At 40.5% G+C, this 13,913-nt stretch overlaps 1 protein-coding gene across 2 annotated transcripts in view; it reads right to left on the bottom strand.

Annotated features, from left to right (window-relative positions):
* Positions 1–675: 675 nt before the first annotated feature.
* Positions 676–13,913, bottom strand: part of LOC129822230 (gametogenetin-binding protein 2-like) — a 33,056-nt gene continuing 19,818 nt past the window's right edge. For both annotated transcript variants that reach the window (XM_055880337.1, XM_055880328.1), the window contains 6 exons: positions 4,881–5,057; positions 3,469–3,622; positions 2,397–2,522; positions 2,055–2,212; positions 1,607–1,840; positions 676–1,443 (listed from right to left, as the gene is read on the bottom strand). In XM_055880337.1, coding sequence (XP_055736312.1) covers positions 1,255–1,443; positions 1,607–1,840; positions 2,055–2,212; positions 2,397–2,522; positions 3,469–3,622; positions 4,881–5,057 — 1,038 coding nt within the window. In that variant the 3' untranslated portion in view covers positions 676–1,254. The remainder of the gene's footprint in view (positions 1,444–1,606; positions 1,841–2,054; positions 2,213–2,396; positions 2,523–3,468; positions 3,623–4,880; positions 5,058–13,913) is intronic.

Below are 13,913 nucleotides of genomic sequence, written 5' to 3'. Positions count from 1 at the left end.
CTAAACGCGGTCGTTGTGTAGTCTGCAACCACCGAATGAACCCCCAAAAAATGAACAGCCAAAAAACAAACAGCATAGGCTACCAAATTTGGGTGATTCTAAAATTACTACATAGACTAACATGACCACACCGCTGCGAGTGTCGCAAAATAAATGTACACATACATGTTATTCAATCATTGCCTCCACACTGCTTGCACACTTCAACGAGCAACATGCGCGCCCAGTCTAGTCAGTATGTTCGAGTAAAACAAGGGGTAATCTATGTATGTGTTGTAGTTGAAAGAACTGTACATTTAAAATGGATCGTTAAATATAGTTCAATTATTTTTTTCCCCCAGCAACACATTTCCCAAAATCTGGTCACGTTACTTCACATTCACGTGCATGTTGCATTCTTTTGCAACCAACGGGAGCCAAAGTGCAAACTTAAAGAGGGAATTTATTGCAAAACTTTCCATGTGTATAATAACAAGTTATTGGAATGGAATAATTAGTCGAAGGTACAGTACCGTGCCTTCGGTCAGCTCCCAATGGCAGTCCTGTGAAGCTAAACTTGTCATATTACGCCATCTACTGGTTATTCAAAAACATAGCGCATGGTAGGTAGCCAGGTCAGAAGCACGCACTAATAAATAATATCAAAACGCAGATCAATAAATATTTTTGTTTATTTAGTAAATATTACACATTGTCTTACTGTAAAATCTTTATATTCAGATCATTTCATTTATGTACACATTTATTGGTGCAACTTATTCCACTAAAATTAAGTGTCACAGAGTAAGACACACAAAATGGAATATGCGGGGGAAAAACGACATAGGACTGACGACCAACATCTAAATCCTAATGTCACAGCTTGCAAGCTTGATTATCAGATCTACTGTGCTACCAATTTTTTTTTCAAAAATCCATGAGCCCTACAAAATGAGACCAGAAAGAAACAGCTATGTTTGGTCAGGCTGAGAGGGAGAACAAAGATGGGGCGACAAGGTGAACGGGAGAGGTGACAAGATAGGTGAAAAGTAGGGAGAGAGATAGATGGAGAAAAGATAAACAAATGGAGGGAATTAAGAATCACATTTACTTCAACCACAGAGTGGGGGAAAATAAAATAAACACCAGACCAAACTGTACTTCGATTTTTTTCATTTTTTTTTTTTTAAAGGCAGTACGCACAGAGCAGTGGTAATAATCATGAGTGTTAAAAAGATTTCACAACAGTAGAGTAGTGCAACAGCAGGGAATTCATTAATTGACGCTGGTGGTGGCAGCAGCGAACCACTCTCCACCGCCGCGGCAGTACTTCGTAAATTTATCCTTCAGGTGCTGTCTGTACTGGTCGCGGTTGTTGTAGAAGGACTTGTTGCTATCCACAAACAACTGGATCTCGTCCTGCGTGAGGCAGTTCTCTTCGTCTGAAGTCACTTCAGAGTCGGTCTGTTTTCAGTAGAAAATACAGTTAAATGGACCTTCCAAACACACACACACTGAATAAATATTTTACATCCTACAGCACCACTCATATGGAACTCAAAACGAGTACAAATAATGACATCCAGCACTGAAGTGACTATCACAGCTTTTTTTTAATTTCACTGACCAGTAGTTCCATGAGACTGTTGGCTCTGGTGTTCCCCTGACCACACACGTTTGCCTCCAGATAATGACTCATGTTCTTTTGATGTTCTGCCCATGGTAACTGCAGTGCAATGCTAGAAAAGGTGTCACAGCACAACTTGGCACACATCTCTTTGGTTCTGCACACACGTGACGTTGTAGAAGTGTTTTGCCCTCTCCTGTACCCTTCCATCACACAACCCTCTGTTTTTCGACCCTTTGGAGAAAATAAATGTTTTATAGTTTCGTTTAATAGTTTCACCTGATTAGCAATGAATGACGTTCTAATCATAGCTCTGACTAGACTAACATAACATAAGGAAAAAATGTCAAGGGGAAAAGTCAATTTAAATGATAAGCTATACAAATGGAAAGATCTGAAAAAAATCACATCCCTACTATGGTGAAATCAAACTAAATTCTCATCTCACCGGATCGTTACATAACAAGCCCTTGCTCTTTCTTTTCTTATTATTTTTCTTGCCCTTAGTGTTTTCTTCAGAGTTAGCCCAGCACTCCACACAGCTGTATACCCAGTCCACCTCGTCTTCATCACAGTGATTATGATGGTGACCACACAAGTAGTCTCCTTCAGATGACAAGACACAACAGCAGTGAGAAAGGAGACCGGTGAGGAGTCAAAAAACATGACAGGCATCCTATCCAGATACACCACATTCTGTCTTACAAAAAAAGAAGACAAATGACAGCAACACCAGGCTTGGAAAAATACATCATTATTTGGACCACACACACAAAAAAAATGGACCAACCTGCTTCCTCATGGTTGCAGATTCCCTCTGTGCAGGCGACGTCAGAGCCCTCCCGTGAGCCAGTCTCGCTGCCTTCCATGCTAGAAGAGTAGCCACAGTCACTCCCATTGCTGTGGGGTGACAAACCTGGGGAAAGGACAAGGAGAAAAATCCTTTAAATGAGCTCAACAAGTGCCTGAGGCTGGTCTAGCGGGCAATGCCGGCTATCCATATACAGACAACTGCCAGAATAAAGGAAACACCAACATAAAGTGTCGTAATAGGGTGTTGGGCCACCAGGAGCCAGAACAGCTTCAATACACCTCGGCACATTATCCACAAGTGTCATGAGAAATTCCATAATTTGATGTTTTGTTGATGGTGGTGGAAAATGCAATCACGGGTGCCACTCCAGAATCTCCCATAAGCGTTCAATTTGGTAGATCGAGTGGAATACTACGAAGCAAGCTACAGTAGATCAACTCAGGCTTTTATAAAGATAGCCAGCTTCAGTTTCACATTCCATGTCATGCTTCAGCTGTACTACGCCAGTGGATATTGCTTGTCCGCCTGCTGCTAACTCAAGCAGGCTTGAAACTGCGAGTGCATGTTGCACATGGCTAGTCCAACACTAAGTTCTTCATTGAGACTAGGCTGAAGCAAATTCGTGCCACATTTTCAATTGTGCTGGAATCAAAATGGGAAAAAAAGTTATTTAGCAAATTCAGCAGTCTATGGCGTGAATAGGGCTGTTACGGTGACCATATTACCTCCACACTGGCAGTAACGAGTCATGACCGCAGTCAAATTCCACGTGACTTGATTCACGGAAAGTAGGTTTCTCCAAAACTGCACTCCGATGCTGCTGATGGTCATTAGTAGCCTACCAAACTTGCCAAAGGCCAGTCGCTAATGGCCTGGTACTAAACACTCTATAGTCCCTCTAATCACACTGACAAATGCAAATGTGATCGAAAATCAAATTTAACACTTCACGAGAGCCCTGGCATTTAGAGTTTGAGTGAAAGATTGATCTTACCCAGGGTCAGGTATCTGGTCTTAGGTGATGGTTGGATATTGTTGGCAGCTTTACCTTTCTTGACTTTAGGAACGGTGCCGTCTGGGCAGCTGCAGGACATAGTGCTCTCGTTGCTGGTGACGACCACCTCCACACAGCCGACATGACCCTCCACCTCTGGGCTTCCACAGGCCTTGCAGCCTCTTCTCTCCACAGACTCTAATGAAGCCTGTATGGGGGAACATAGAAAATGACAGAACAGTATTATATTATTGTTAATGGGATGACCACAAAGGGGTGGCAGTAGGGCTGTCCCAGACAAAAACAATCTTGGTCGACCGAGTCGTCTGTTCTTTCGACTAATTGATTGGTCTATATTTTGTAACATGTATTTTTCCATATATAGACACACCCCATGTTTTAATAAAATCAACTATATGCAGGCTACTGAGTCTGATAATTTTTAATCACAGTGCTTAAAAGGCAAATTACTAAAGGGAGCCAGAGATTAATATAGCCTAATCAGAAAGAAAAAAAACCTGGGCCCAGATTCACAAAACCTTCTTAAAATAAATTTCTTCTTTACTATAGACTTAAGCAAAGTTGCTATTCCTCAAAATAGTTCTTAGACATTTTCTTGCGCTATTTCTTATGTTTCTCCTTAAGCAAAAAGTTAAGAAATTTGATTCTTGAAAATAAAGTTATTGGAAATGTTCTTAATTCTAAGATAGCTAAACCCCTTGTCTTAGACTCAGGGCAGTGAGAGAAAAAGTTCATGAAAGCAAATCAACATGTTTAATTCACTCAAACTTCTGAACGTTTCAGTATTGATTATTTTAAATCGAAGAACATGTTTTAGAACAGTAATCTCAGTAAAAAATTAAAAGCCTATCGACCCCCCGCCCCCACCAAAAAGTCCAAAATAAAACATGCCTTTAACAAAGAAAATATTTAACTAGGCAAGTCAGTTTAGAACAAATGATTTACATGACGGCCTACCACGGCCAAACCTGGACGACGCTGGGCCAATTGTGCTCCCTATGGGACTCCCAATCACAGACGGATGTGATACAGCCAGGATTTGAACCAGTGACTGTAGTAACACCTCTTGCACTGAGATGCGGTGCCTTAGACCGCCCTAAGTGGCAGTGTTATTTATGGGCAGGGAGAGTTATGGACTTATAAACACTGTATGACCATTTGAAAGCCATTAGTTGCTATTTAAACCTATGGATGCCAAACACTATGGATGCCAAACACTGAGTGTGTGAATAATAAAAAAGGTCACAAATAGAATGCTTTAGTAATCTGGCAATAACATGGTTAGCTTGATAATGAAGAGCCTGGATAAGGTTAACCACAATGTGGAACAAGTATGCCAGACAAGGGCATGTGGGGACAGTTTCCTAGAACAGACTCACTGGTATTTCCCTGTTGTCATACTGCCTTAGTACTCCTGTCGTACTAAGAGTGGAGAAAAAGATTACCTCATCCAGGCTCTTCTCTTTGCCGTCGGACATGTTGAAGCCGCACTTGTTTTTTCGTCTGTTCTTCTTCTTCTGCCTCTTCTTCTCCTGCTTCAGCTCCTTGGCCCTCTCCTCCTCCGACAGCTCTTCACACAGCTGCTCCAGACGACTGATGCCTTGCACCTTCTCCACCGCCATCTGGGGAAATGGGTGTAAACAGGTTGTTATAGTAAAAATTATTCGGCTAAATAAAAGGCTTAATGTTGACTCAATACATATTGCGCCTTCAGAAAGTATTCATACCTCTTATTTAACATTGTTGCATTAAACTGAATTCAAAAATAGATTAAATACACACAATACCCCACAATGACAAAATGAAAACATGTTAAGAAATTTTAGCAAATTTATTGACAATGGATTTTTTTTAGTATTCACACCCTTGAATCAATATAGGTTAGTCACAGTTGGCAGCAATTACTGCTGTGAGTCTATCTGGTTAAGTCTAAGAGCTTTGTACACCTGGATTGTACAATATTTGGCAATTATTATTTTCAGAATTTTTCAAGTTCTGTCAAATTGGATGTTGATGATTCCTAGACAATCATTTAAGCAGATTTAAGTCAAAACTCGGCCAGTCACAAACATTCACAGTATTCTTAGGTAAGTAATTACAGTGAAGATTTGGCATTGTGTTTGGGGTTATTGTCCTGCTGAAAGGTGAATTAATCTCCCAGTGTCTGGTGGAAAGCAGACTGAACCGGGTTTTCGCCTGTGCTTAACTCCATTCCTTCTCTTTTTATCCTGAAAAACTCCCCAGTCCTTAATGATTACAAGCATATCCATAACATGCTGCAGCCACCACTATGCTTGAAAATATGGAAAGTGGGACTCAGTAAAGTGTTGTATTGGATTTTCCCCAAACATAACACTTTGCATTCAGGACAAAAGGTTTGTTGCTTTGTCACATGTTTTGCAGTATTACTTGAGTGTCTTGTTGAAAACAGGATGCATGTTTTGGAATATAAAAAAACATTATTCTGTACATGCTTACTTTACACTCTGTAAATTAGGTTAGTATTCTGGAGTAACTAAACACAGCAAAAAAAGAAACATCCTCTCACTGTCAACTGTGTTAATTTTCAGCAAACTTCACATGTAAATATTTGTATGAACATAACAAGATTCAACAACAGACAAACTGTACAAGCTCCACAGACATGTGACTAACAGAAATTGAATAATGTGTCCCTGAACAAAGGGGCGGATCAAAATAATAAAAAGTAACAGTCAATGCAGCTGGTTGCCACACCAGATACTAAGTACTGCAGTGCATCTCCTCCTCGTGGACTGCACCAGATTTGCCAGTTCTTGCTGTGAGATGTTACCCCGCTCTTCCACCAACACACCTGCAAGTTCCCGGACATTTCTGGGGGGAATGGCCCTAGACCTCACCCTCCGATCCAACAGGTCCCAGACGTGCTCAATGGGATTGAGATCTGGGCTCTTCGCTGGCCATGCAAGTTCACTGACATTGACATGCAAGTTCACTGAAAACTGACATTCCTGTCTTGCAGGAAATCACACACAGAACGAGCAGTATGGCTGATGGCATTGTCATGCTGGAGGGTCATGTCAGGATGAACCTGCAGGAAGGGTACCACATGAGGGTAACGCTAATTCCTTCAACGATAAACGCGAATCCGACCATCACCCCTGGTGAGACGAAACCACAACTCGTCAGTGAAGAGCACTTTTTGCCAGTCCTGTCTGGTCCAGCAATGGTGGGTTTGTGCCCATAGGCGACGTTGTTGCCGGTGATGTCCTGCCTTACAACAGGCCTACAAGCCCTCAGTCCAGCCTCTCTCAGCCTATTGCGGACAGTCTGAGCATTGATGGAGGGATTGTGTGTTTCTGGTGTAACTCAGGCAGTTGTTGCAATCCTGTACCTGTCCCGCAGGTGTGATGTCCGGATGTACCGATCCTACACGTGGTCTGCCACTGCGAGGACAACCAGCTGTCCGTCCCGTCTCCCTGTAGCGCTGTCTTAGGCGTCTCACAGTACAGTCATTGCAATTTATTACCCTGGCCACATCTGCAGTCCTCATGCATCCTTGCAGCATGCCTAAGGCACGTTCAAGCAGATGAGCAGGGACCCTGGGCATCTTTCTTGGTGTTTTTCAGAGTCTGTAGAAAGGCCTCTTTTTAGTGTCCTAAGTGTTCTTAACTGTGACCTTAATTGCCTACCGTCTGTAAGCTGTTAGTGTTTAACAACCGTTCCACAGGTGCATGTTCATAAATTGTTTATAGTTCATTGAACATGCATGGGAAACAGTGTTTAAACCCTTTACAATGAAGGTCTGAAGTTATTTGGATTTTTACGAATTCTCTTTGAAAGACATGGTCCTGAAAAAGGGACGTTTCTTTTTTTGCTGAGTTTACAATGTTGAGCCATTCTCATTTCTCCTATCACAGCAATTCAATTCTAACTAGTTTTAAAAATCACCATTGGCCTCTGTGAAATCCCTGAGCGGTTTCCTTCCTCTCCGGCAACGGAGTAAGGAAAGATACCTGTATCTTTGTAGTGACTGGGTGTATTGATACACCATCCAGTGTAATTAAGAACTTTACCATGCTTAATTAAAACCTCTACCGCTTCTCTCTCCCGGATCCGGGATCCTCCTCATCAAAAAAGCTGACTAGCATAGCGTGACAGGGATATCATATAATTTCATGAAATCACAAGTCCAATACAGCAAAGGAAAGATGAACATCTTGTGAATCCAGCCATCATTTCCAATTTTTAAAATGTTTTACAGCGAAAACACAATATATTTATTAGCTCACCACAATAGCCAAAAACACAACGCCATTTATTCACCGCCAACATAGCTTTCAAAAAACCCAGAAATAGAGATAAAATTAATCACTAACCTTCGGACAACTTCATCAGATGACAGTCTTATAACATCATGTTATACAATACATTTATGTTTTGTTCAAAAATGTGCATATTTAGAGCTACAAATCGTGGTTTTACATTGTGAATACGTAGCCACAATGCACCAAGATGTCCGGAGATATTTTGGACAGTCACCTAATCTAAACTTTACTAAAAAATACATGTTGTACAGCAAATGAAAGAAACACTGGTTCAAATGAAAGAAACACTGGTTCTTAACCTGTTGAGGCTAGGGGGTGCTGTTGTCACTATTTATGTAAATTATGTAATTTTTTAAACGGCTTCCTACTAAATTCTTGATAGTACAATATGCATATTATTATTATTATTATTGGATAGAAAACAGTCTCTGGTTTCTATAGCCGTTGAAATTTTGTCTCTGAGTGGAACAGAACTCATTCTACAGCAATTTCCCTGACATGGAGTCAGATTTCATACATTTTGGCCCCTGATCTGGAGTCAGTTTAAAGGCCACTGTTATTGCTATGAGCATACAGACACTGCTTACGTCTTCCCCTGGATGCCTTTACGTGATGACGATTTGAATGGTATCGATTGCGCAATCACAGCCCCTATAAAACAAAAACACGTGTAGGTAGGAACTCTTTTCCAGATGCGTCATGCGCGCGGTGGACACCGACCTGCACTTTTTCCAAGCACTAGTGAAGCCAGTTATATTTCTCCGGTCATGTTTCTACTCGTTATAGGAGTTAAAAACATCATAAGGTAGTTAATTTAATGCAACCGCTGTGTTAGATTTAAAAATATATATCTTTAGTACAACATACAGCATGCAATATTGTGAGACAGCGCCCTACAATTCTCCGTCTTGTTGGAGCCAAAATAAAACACAGAAATACGAAATAACATCATAAATATTCTCTTACTTTTGATGATCTTCCATCAGAATGTTGTGTAAGGAGTCCTAGTTCCAGAATAAATCGTTGTTTGGTTTTAGAATGTCCATTTCTTCTGTCGAATTAGCAACTTTGGCTAGCCATGTGGAGGGCACATGTCCAAGAAATCGTTGCGCCTGGAACGAAAAATTCCAAAAGTCCCAATAAACGTCGAATAGACTGGTCAAACTCGGTTGAAAATCCTACTTTATGATGTTTTTCTCATGTATCCAATAAAATCAGAGCTGGAGCATTTCGTCGTGTATACGTAACGCATTTCAGAAGACAATGTGGAGTTCCCCTGTGTGCAGTTAAACTGACAAAAGAGCGGATCTGTCACTCCAAAAGCTCTTATTCGGCCTCACGTCAAGCTAGACACCCCATTCAACCTTCTACTGCCTGTTGACATCTAGGGGAAGGCGTATGAAGTGCATACAGATCCATAAATATAAGCCAGTTGAATAGGCAGGCCCTGACAGAGCCCCATTTTCAGAATTTTCACTTCCTGTTTGGAAGTTTGCTGCCAAATTAGTTCTGTTTTACTCAGATATAATTCAAACAGTTTTAGAAACTTGAGAGTGTTTTCTATCCAATAGTAATAATAATATGCATATTGTATGATCTAGAACAGAGTACGAGGCTTTTTAATTTGGGCACGACGTTTTCCCAAAGTGAAAACAGCGCCCCCTATTAAGAAGTTAAGGGGATATTCAATGTGAGATAAAATAAACACATCTAGCCCAAACAAAAATATAAAAACACAATTTCAAAGATTTTACTGTTCAAATCAAATTTGATTAGTCACATGCATGCGTATACAACAGTGAGCTTTTTCCCACTGAAGTCGGTTACAATGTCGAACTGCAAGTCAGGTCAAGACCCTGGTGAGGACGAGGGGCACACAGATGAGCTTCTCCGAGTTGGTTTCTGACAGTTTGTGCAGAAATTCCTTAGTTGTGCAAACCCACAGTTTCATCAGCTGTCCGGGTGGCTGGTCTCAGACGTTCCAGCATGTGAAAAAGCCAGATGTGGATGTCCTGGGCTGGCGTGGTCCACGTGGTCGGGGGTTGTGAGGCCGGTTGGACCTACAGCCAAATTTTCTAAAACAACGTTAGAGGCGGCTGGTAGCGAAATGAAGATCATTTTATCTGGCAACAGCTCTGGTGGACATTCCTGCAGTCAGCATGGCCTCTTATTGTGCCCAGCACAAGGTGCAGCTGTGTAATGATCATGCTGTTTAACTTCTTAATAGGGGGCGCTATTTTAAAAAAAATCGTGCCCAAATTTAATGGCCTCGTACTCTGTTCTAGATCATACAATATGCATATTATTATTACTATTGGATAGAAAACTCTGAAGTTTCTAAAACGGTTTGAATTATTATCTGTGAGTAAAACAGAACTCATTTGGCAGCAAACTTCCTAACAGGAAGTGAAAATTCTGAAAATGAGGCTGTGTCAGGGCCTGCCTATTCAACTGGCTTTTATTTATCGATCTGTATGCACTTCATACGCCTTCCACTAGAGGTCAACAGGCAGTAGAAGATTGAATGGGGTGTCTAGCTTGATGTGAGGCCGAATAAGAGCTTTTGGAGTGACAGGTCTGCCCTTTTGTCAGTTTTCATCTGCGTGCCGGGGAACCTCATTGTCTTCTGAAAAGCGTTCGGTATACACTACGAATTGCTCCGGCTCTCGTTTTATTGGATACATATGAGAAGAACATCATAAACTAGGATTTTCAACCGAGTTTGACCAGTTTATTCGAAGTTTATTGGGAATTTTGGAATTTTTCGTTCCATGCGTCAAGAGATGATGGACACGTGCGCTCCACAATGCTAGCCAAAGTTGCTAATTCGACAGAAGAAATGGACATTCTAAAACCAAACAACGATTTATTCTGGACCTGGGACTCCTTGCACAACATTCTGATGGAAGATCAGCAAAAGTAAGACAAAATTTATGGTGTTATTTCGTATTTCTGTGTAATATATTGACTCCCAACACGGCGGAGAATAGGTGAGCGCTGTCTCACAATAATGCATGCTGTATGTTGTGGTAAAGTTATTTTTTAAAATCTAACACAGCGGTTGCATTAAGAACCAGTGTATCTTTCATTTGCCATACAACAAGTATTATGTAAAGTTTATGAATTCTTTGGTTAGATTAGGTGAGTGTCCAAAATATCTCCGGACATTCTGGTGAATTGTTGCTACGTATTCACAATGTATAACCACGATTTGCAGCTCTAAATATGCACATTTTCGAACAAAACAAATGTATTGTATAACATGATGTTATAAGACTGTCATCTGATGAAGTTGTTCAAGGTTAGTGATTAATTTTGTCGGGTTTGTGAAAGCTATTTTGGCGGGGAGTAAATGGCGTTGTGTGTTTGGCTATCGTAGTGAGCTAATAGAAATATATTGTGTTTTGCTGTAAAACACTTTTTAAAAAAAATCAGAAATATTGGCTGGATTCACAAGATGTTTATCTTTCTTTTGCTGTACACCATGTATTTTTCATAAATGTTTTATGATGAGTATTTATGCATTTCACGTTGCTCTCTGTAATTATTCTGGCTGCTTTGGTGCTATTTGTGATGGTGGCTGCAATGTAAAACCAGGATTTGTAGCTATAAATATGCTGTTATAAGACTGTCATCTGATCAAGTTGTTCAACGTTAGTGATTAATTTGATCTCTATTTGTGGGTTTTGTGAAAGCTACCTATGCGGTGGAAACATGGTGAAAACATGCCGTTGTGTGTTTGGCTATTGTGGTTAGCTAATATAAATACATAGTGTTTTCGCTGTAAAACATTTTAAAAATCGGAAATGATGGCTGGATTCACAAGATGTTTATCTTTCATTTGCTGTATTGGACTTGTGATTTCATGAAATTATATTATATGATATCCCTGTCCCGCTAGGCTATGCTAGTCAGCTTTTTTGATGAGGATGCTCCCGGATCCGGGATGGGTATCACTGAAAGGTTAATTAGCTTCTTGATATGCCACAACAAGTGGATGGATTAACTTGGCAAAGGAGAAATGCTCACTTACAGGGACGTAAACAAATTTGTTAACATTTGAGAAATAAGCTTTTTGTACATATAGAACATTTCTTGGATCTTTCATTTCAGCTCATGAAACATGGGACCAACACTTCATATATGTTGCATTTATATTTTTGTTCAGTCCATGCAACTTATTATATGACTTAAGCAAATCAATACTCCTGAATTTATTTTGGCTTGCCATAACAAAGGGGTTGAATACTTATTTACTCAAGATTGACATTTAAACTTCATTTATTCATTAGTTAAACTTTCAAAATACATAATTCCACTTTGACATTATAGGGTATTGCATGTAGGCCAGTGACGACAATCTAAATTTGATACATTTTAAATCTGGTCTGTAACACAACCAAATGTGGAAAAAGACAATAGGTGTGAATATTTAAGGCACTGTACATGAGTCATGTGACTGATGGAAACACAACACAAAATACAGCTCCGAACTGCTGACAATGGATTTTAAAAGAAATGATTCAAGCTCTAAAAGATTTTAGAACGTGGCCAATTATTTCAGCTCCGGTACCATTGTTGGGCCGCGGGTGTGAAAGATTCAGCTGGCTAATGGCATTACACACCTGGCTAAAAGATTACTGTAGTTCTGTTGGCGTAACTTTCATAGATAACTTTGACACCTTCTGGAAACACAAGATGCTCTACAGGATTGACAGAGTCCATCCAAATCAGCTCCTGGACTCAAACCCAGCTCAGATAATCCTTACCATCGTGTCACCGAGTTGTTGTAATTCTGCAGCATATGTACATTATCCCGGGGTTGTTGGCAGTCACAATGCAAGTAACCTTATTTATGTCCCTCTAACTCCCCCGAATGCCTCTGTTGAGCATGCCTGGGAGGTATTCTCACTATCAGTATAAGCAATTTGGGAGTACGCCCAGAAAATTGTTTTGAGAACCGAAAAGGGTGTCTCAGTTTCAAGGTCTCAGCTTGGAGAGAATTAGTCTTGCAAGGTATTGGTCAGTCACATGCATGAACCTAACGTTAATGATGAATATTGAATAAGCTAAATCATGCAAATATAAACTTGTCTGTGAGGAGCTCTGCTGCTTACACAGTCCTTGTACTACTTGGTGCATTAAGTTTGTTGGAACCTCTCCAGCATGCTGATAATAAAGAATGATTAATTTAAGATTGACTTCGGTGTCCTTGGTGATAATTTCCATGACAAAAGCTCGGGAGCAACGAAAATGCAATAGTCATGCAAAAAAATGCAAAAGAAACAAAAGTCTTTATGACTCCGACACATTGGTGCGGCTGGCTTCCGGGTTGGAGGCGCGCTGTGTTAAAGAAGCAGTGCGGCTTGGTTGGGTTGTGCTTCGGAGGACGCATGGCTTTCGACCTTCGTCTCTCCCGAGCCCGTACGGGAGTTGTAGCGATGAGACAAGATAGTAATTATTAGCGATTGGATACCACGAAAATTGGGGAGAAAAGGGGATAAAATGTATTAAAAAAAAAAAAAAAAAAAAAAGAACAGAGGGTGTTCTTTTATGGAAGCCTCTCCAACAAAATCCAGGTAGAAGCAGGAATTTCACAGGGCAGCTATCTAGGCCCCTTACTTTTTTCAATCTTTATTAATGACATGGCTGAGTAAAGCCAGCATGTATGTGAATGACAACACTTCAGATACAATTACTGCAACATTTAACAAAGAGCTCAAGTCAGTTTCAGAATGGGTGGCACGGAATACATTTGTCCTAATAAAATTCAAAAATAAAATAGGGACAAAATCCTTCAATAAACCTCAACTAAATCTTGTAATGAATAATGTGGAAATTGAGCAAGTTGACATGACTAAACTGCTTGGAGTAACCCTGGATTTTAAACTGTCATGGTCAAAACATGTTGATGCAACAGTAGCTAAGATGGGGAGAAGTCTGTCTAGAATAAAGTGATGCTCTACCATCTTAACAACAAGGCAGGTCCTACAGGCCCTAGTTTTGTTGCACCTGGACTACTGTCCAGTCGTGGGGTCAGGTGCCACAAAGATGGAGTTAGGAAAATTACAATTGGCTCAGAACAGGACAGCACGGCAGGCCCTTAAATGTAGATGGAGAGCTAACATTAATATGCATGTCAATCTCACATGGCTCAAATTAGAGGACAGA

The sequence above is a fragment of the Salvelinus fontinalis genome, chromosome 2 (assembly GCF_029448725.1).
Source record: "Salvelinus fontinalis isolate EN_2023a chromosome 2, ASM2944872v1, whole genome shotgun sequence".
NCBI lineage: Eukaryota > Metazoa > Chordata > Actinopteri > Salmoniformes > Salmonidae > Salvelinus > Salvelinus fontinalis.
Note: the sequence above shows the minus strand (reverse complement) of the source record. Positions and strands in the feature narration are given on the sequence as shown.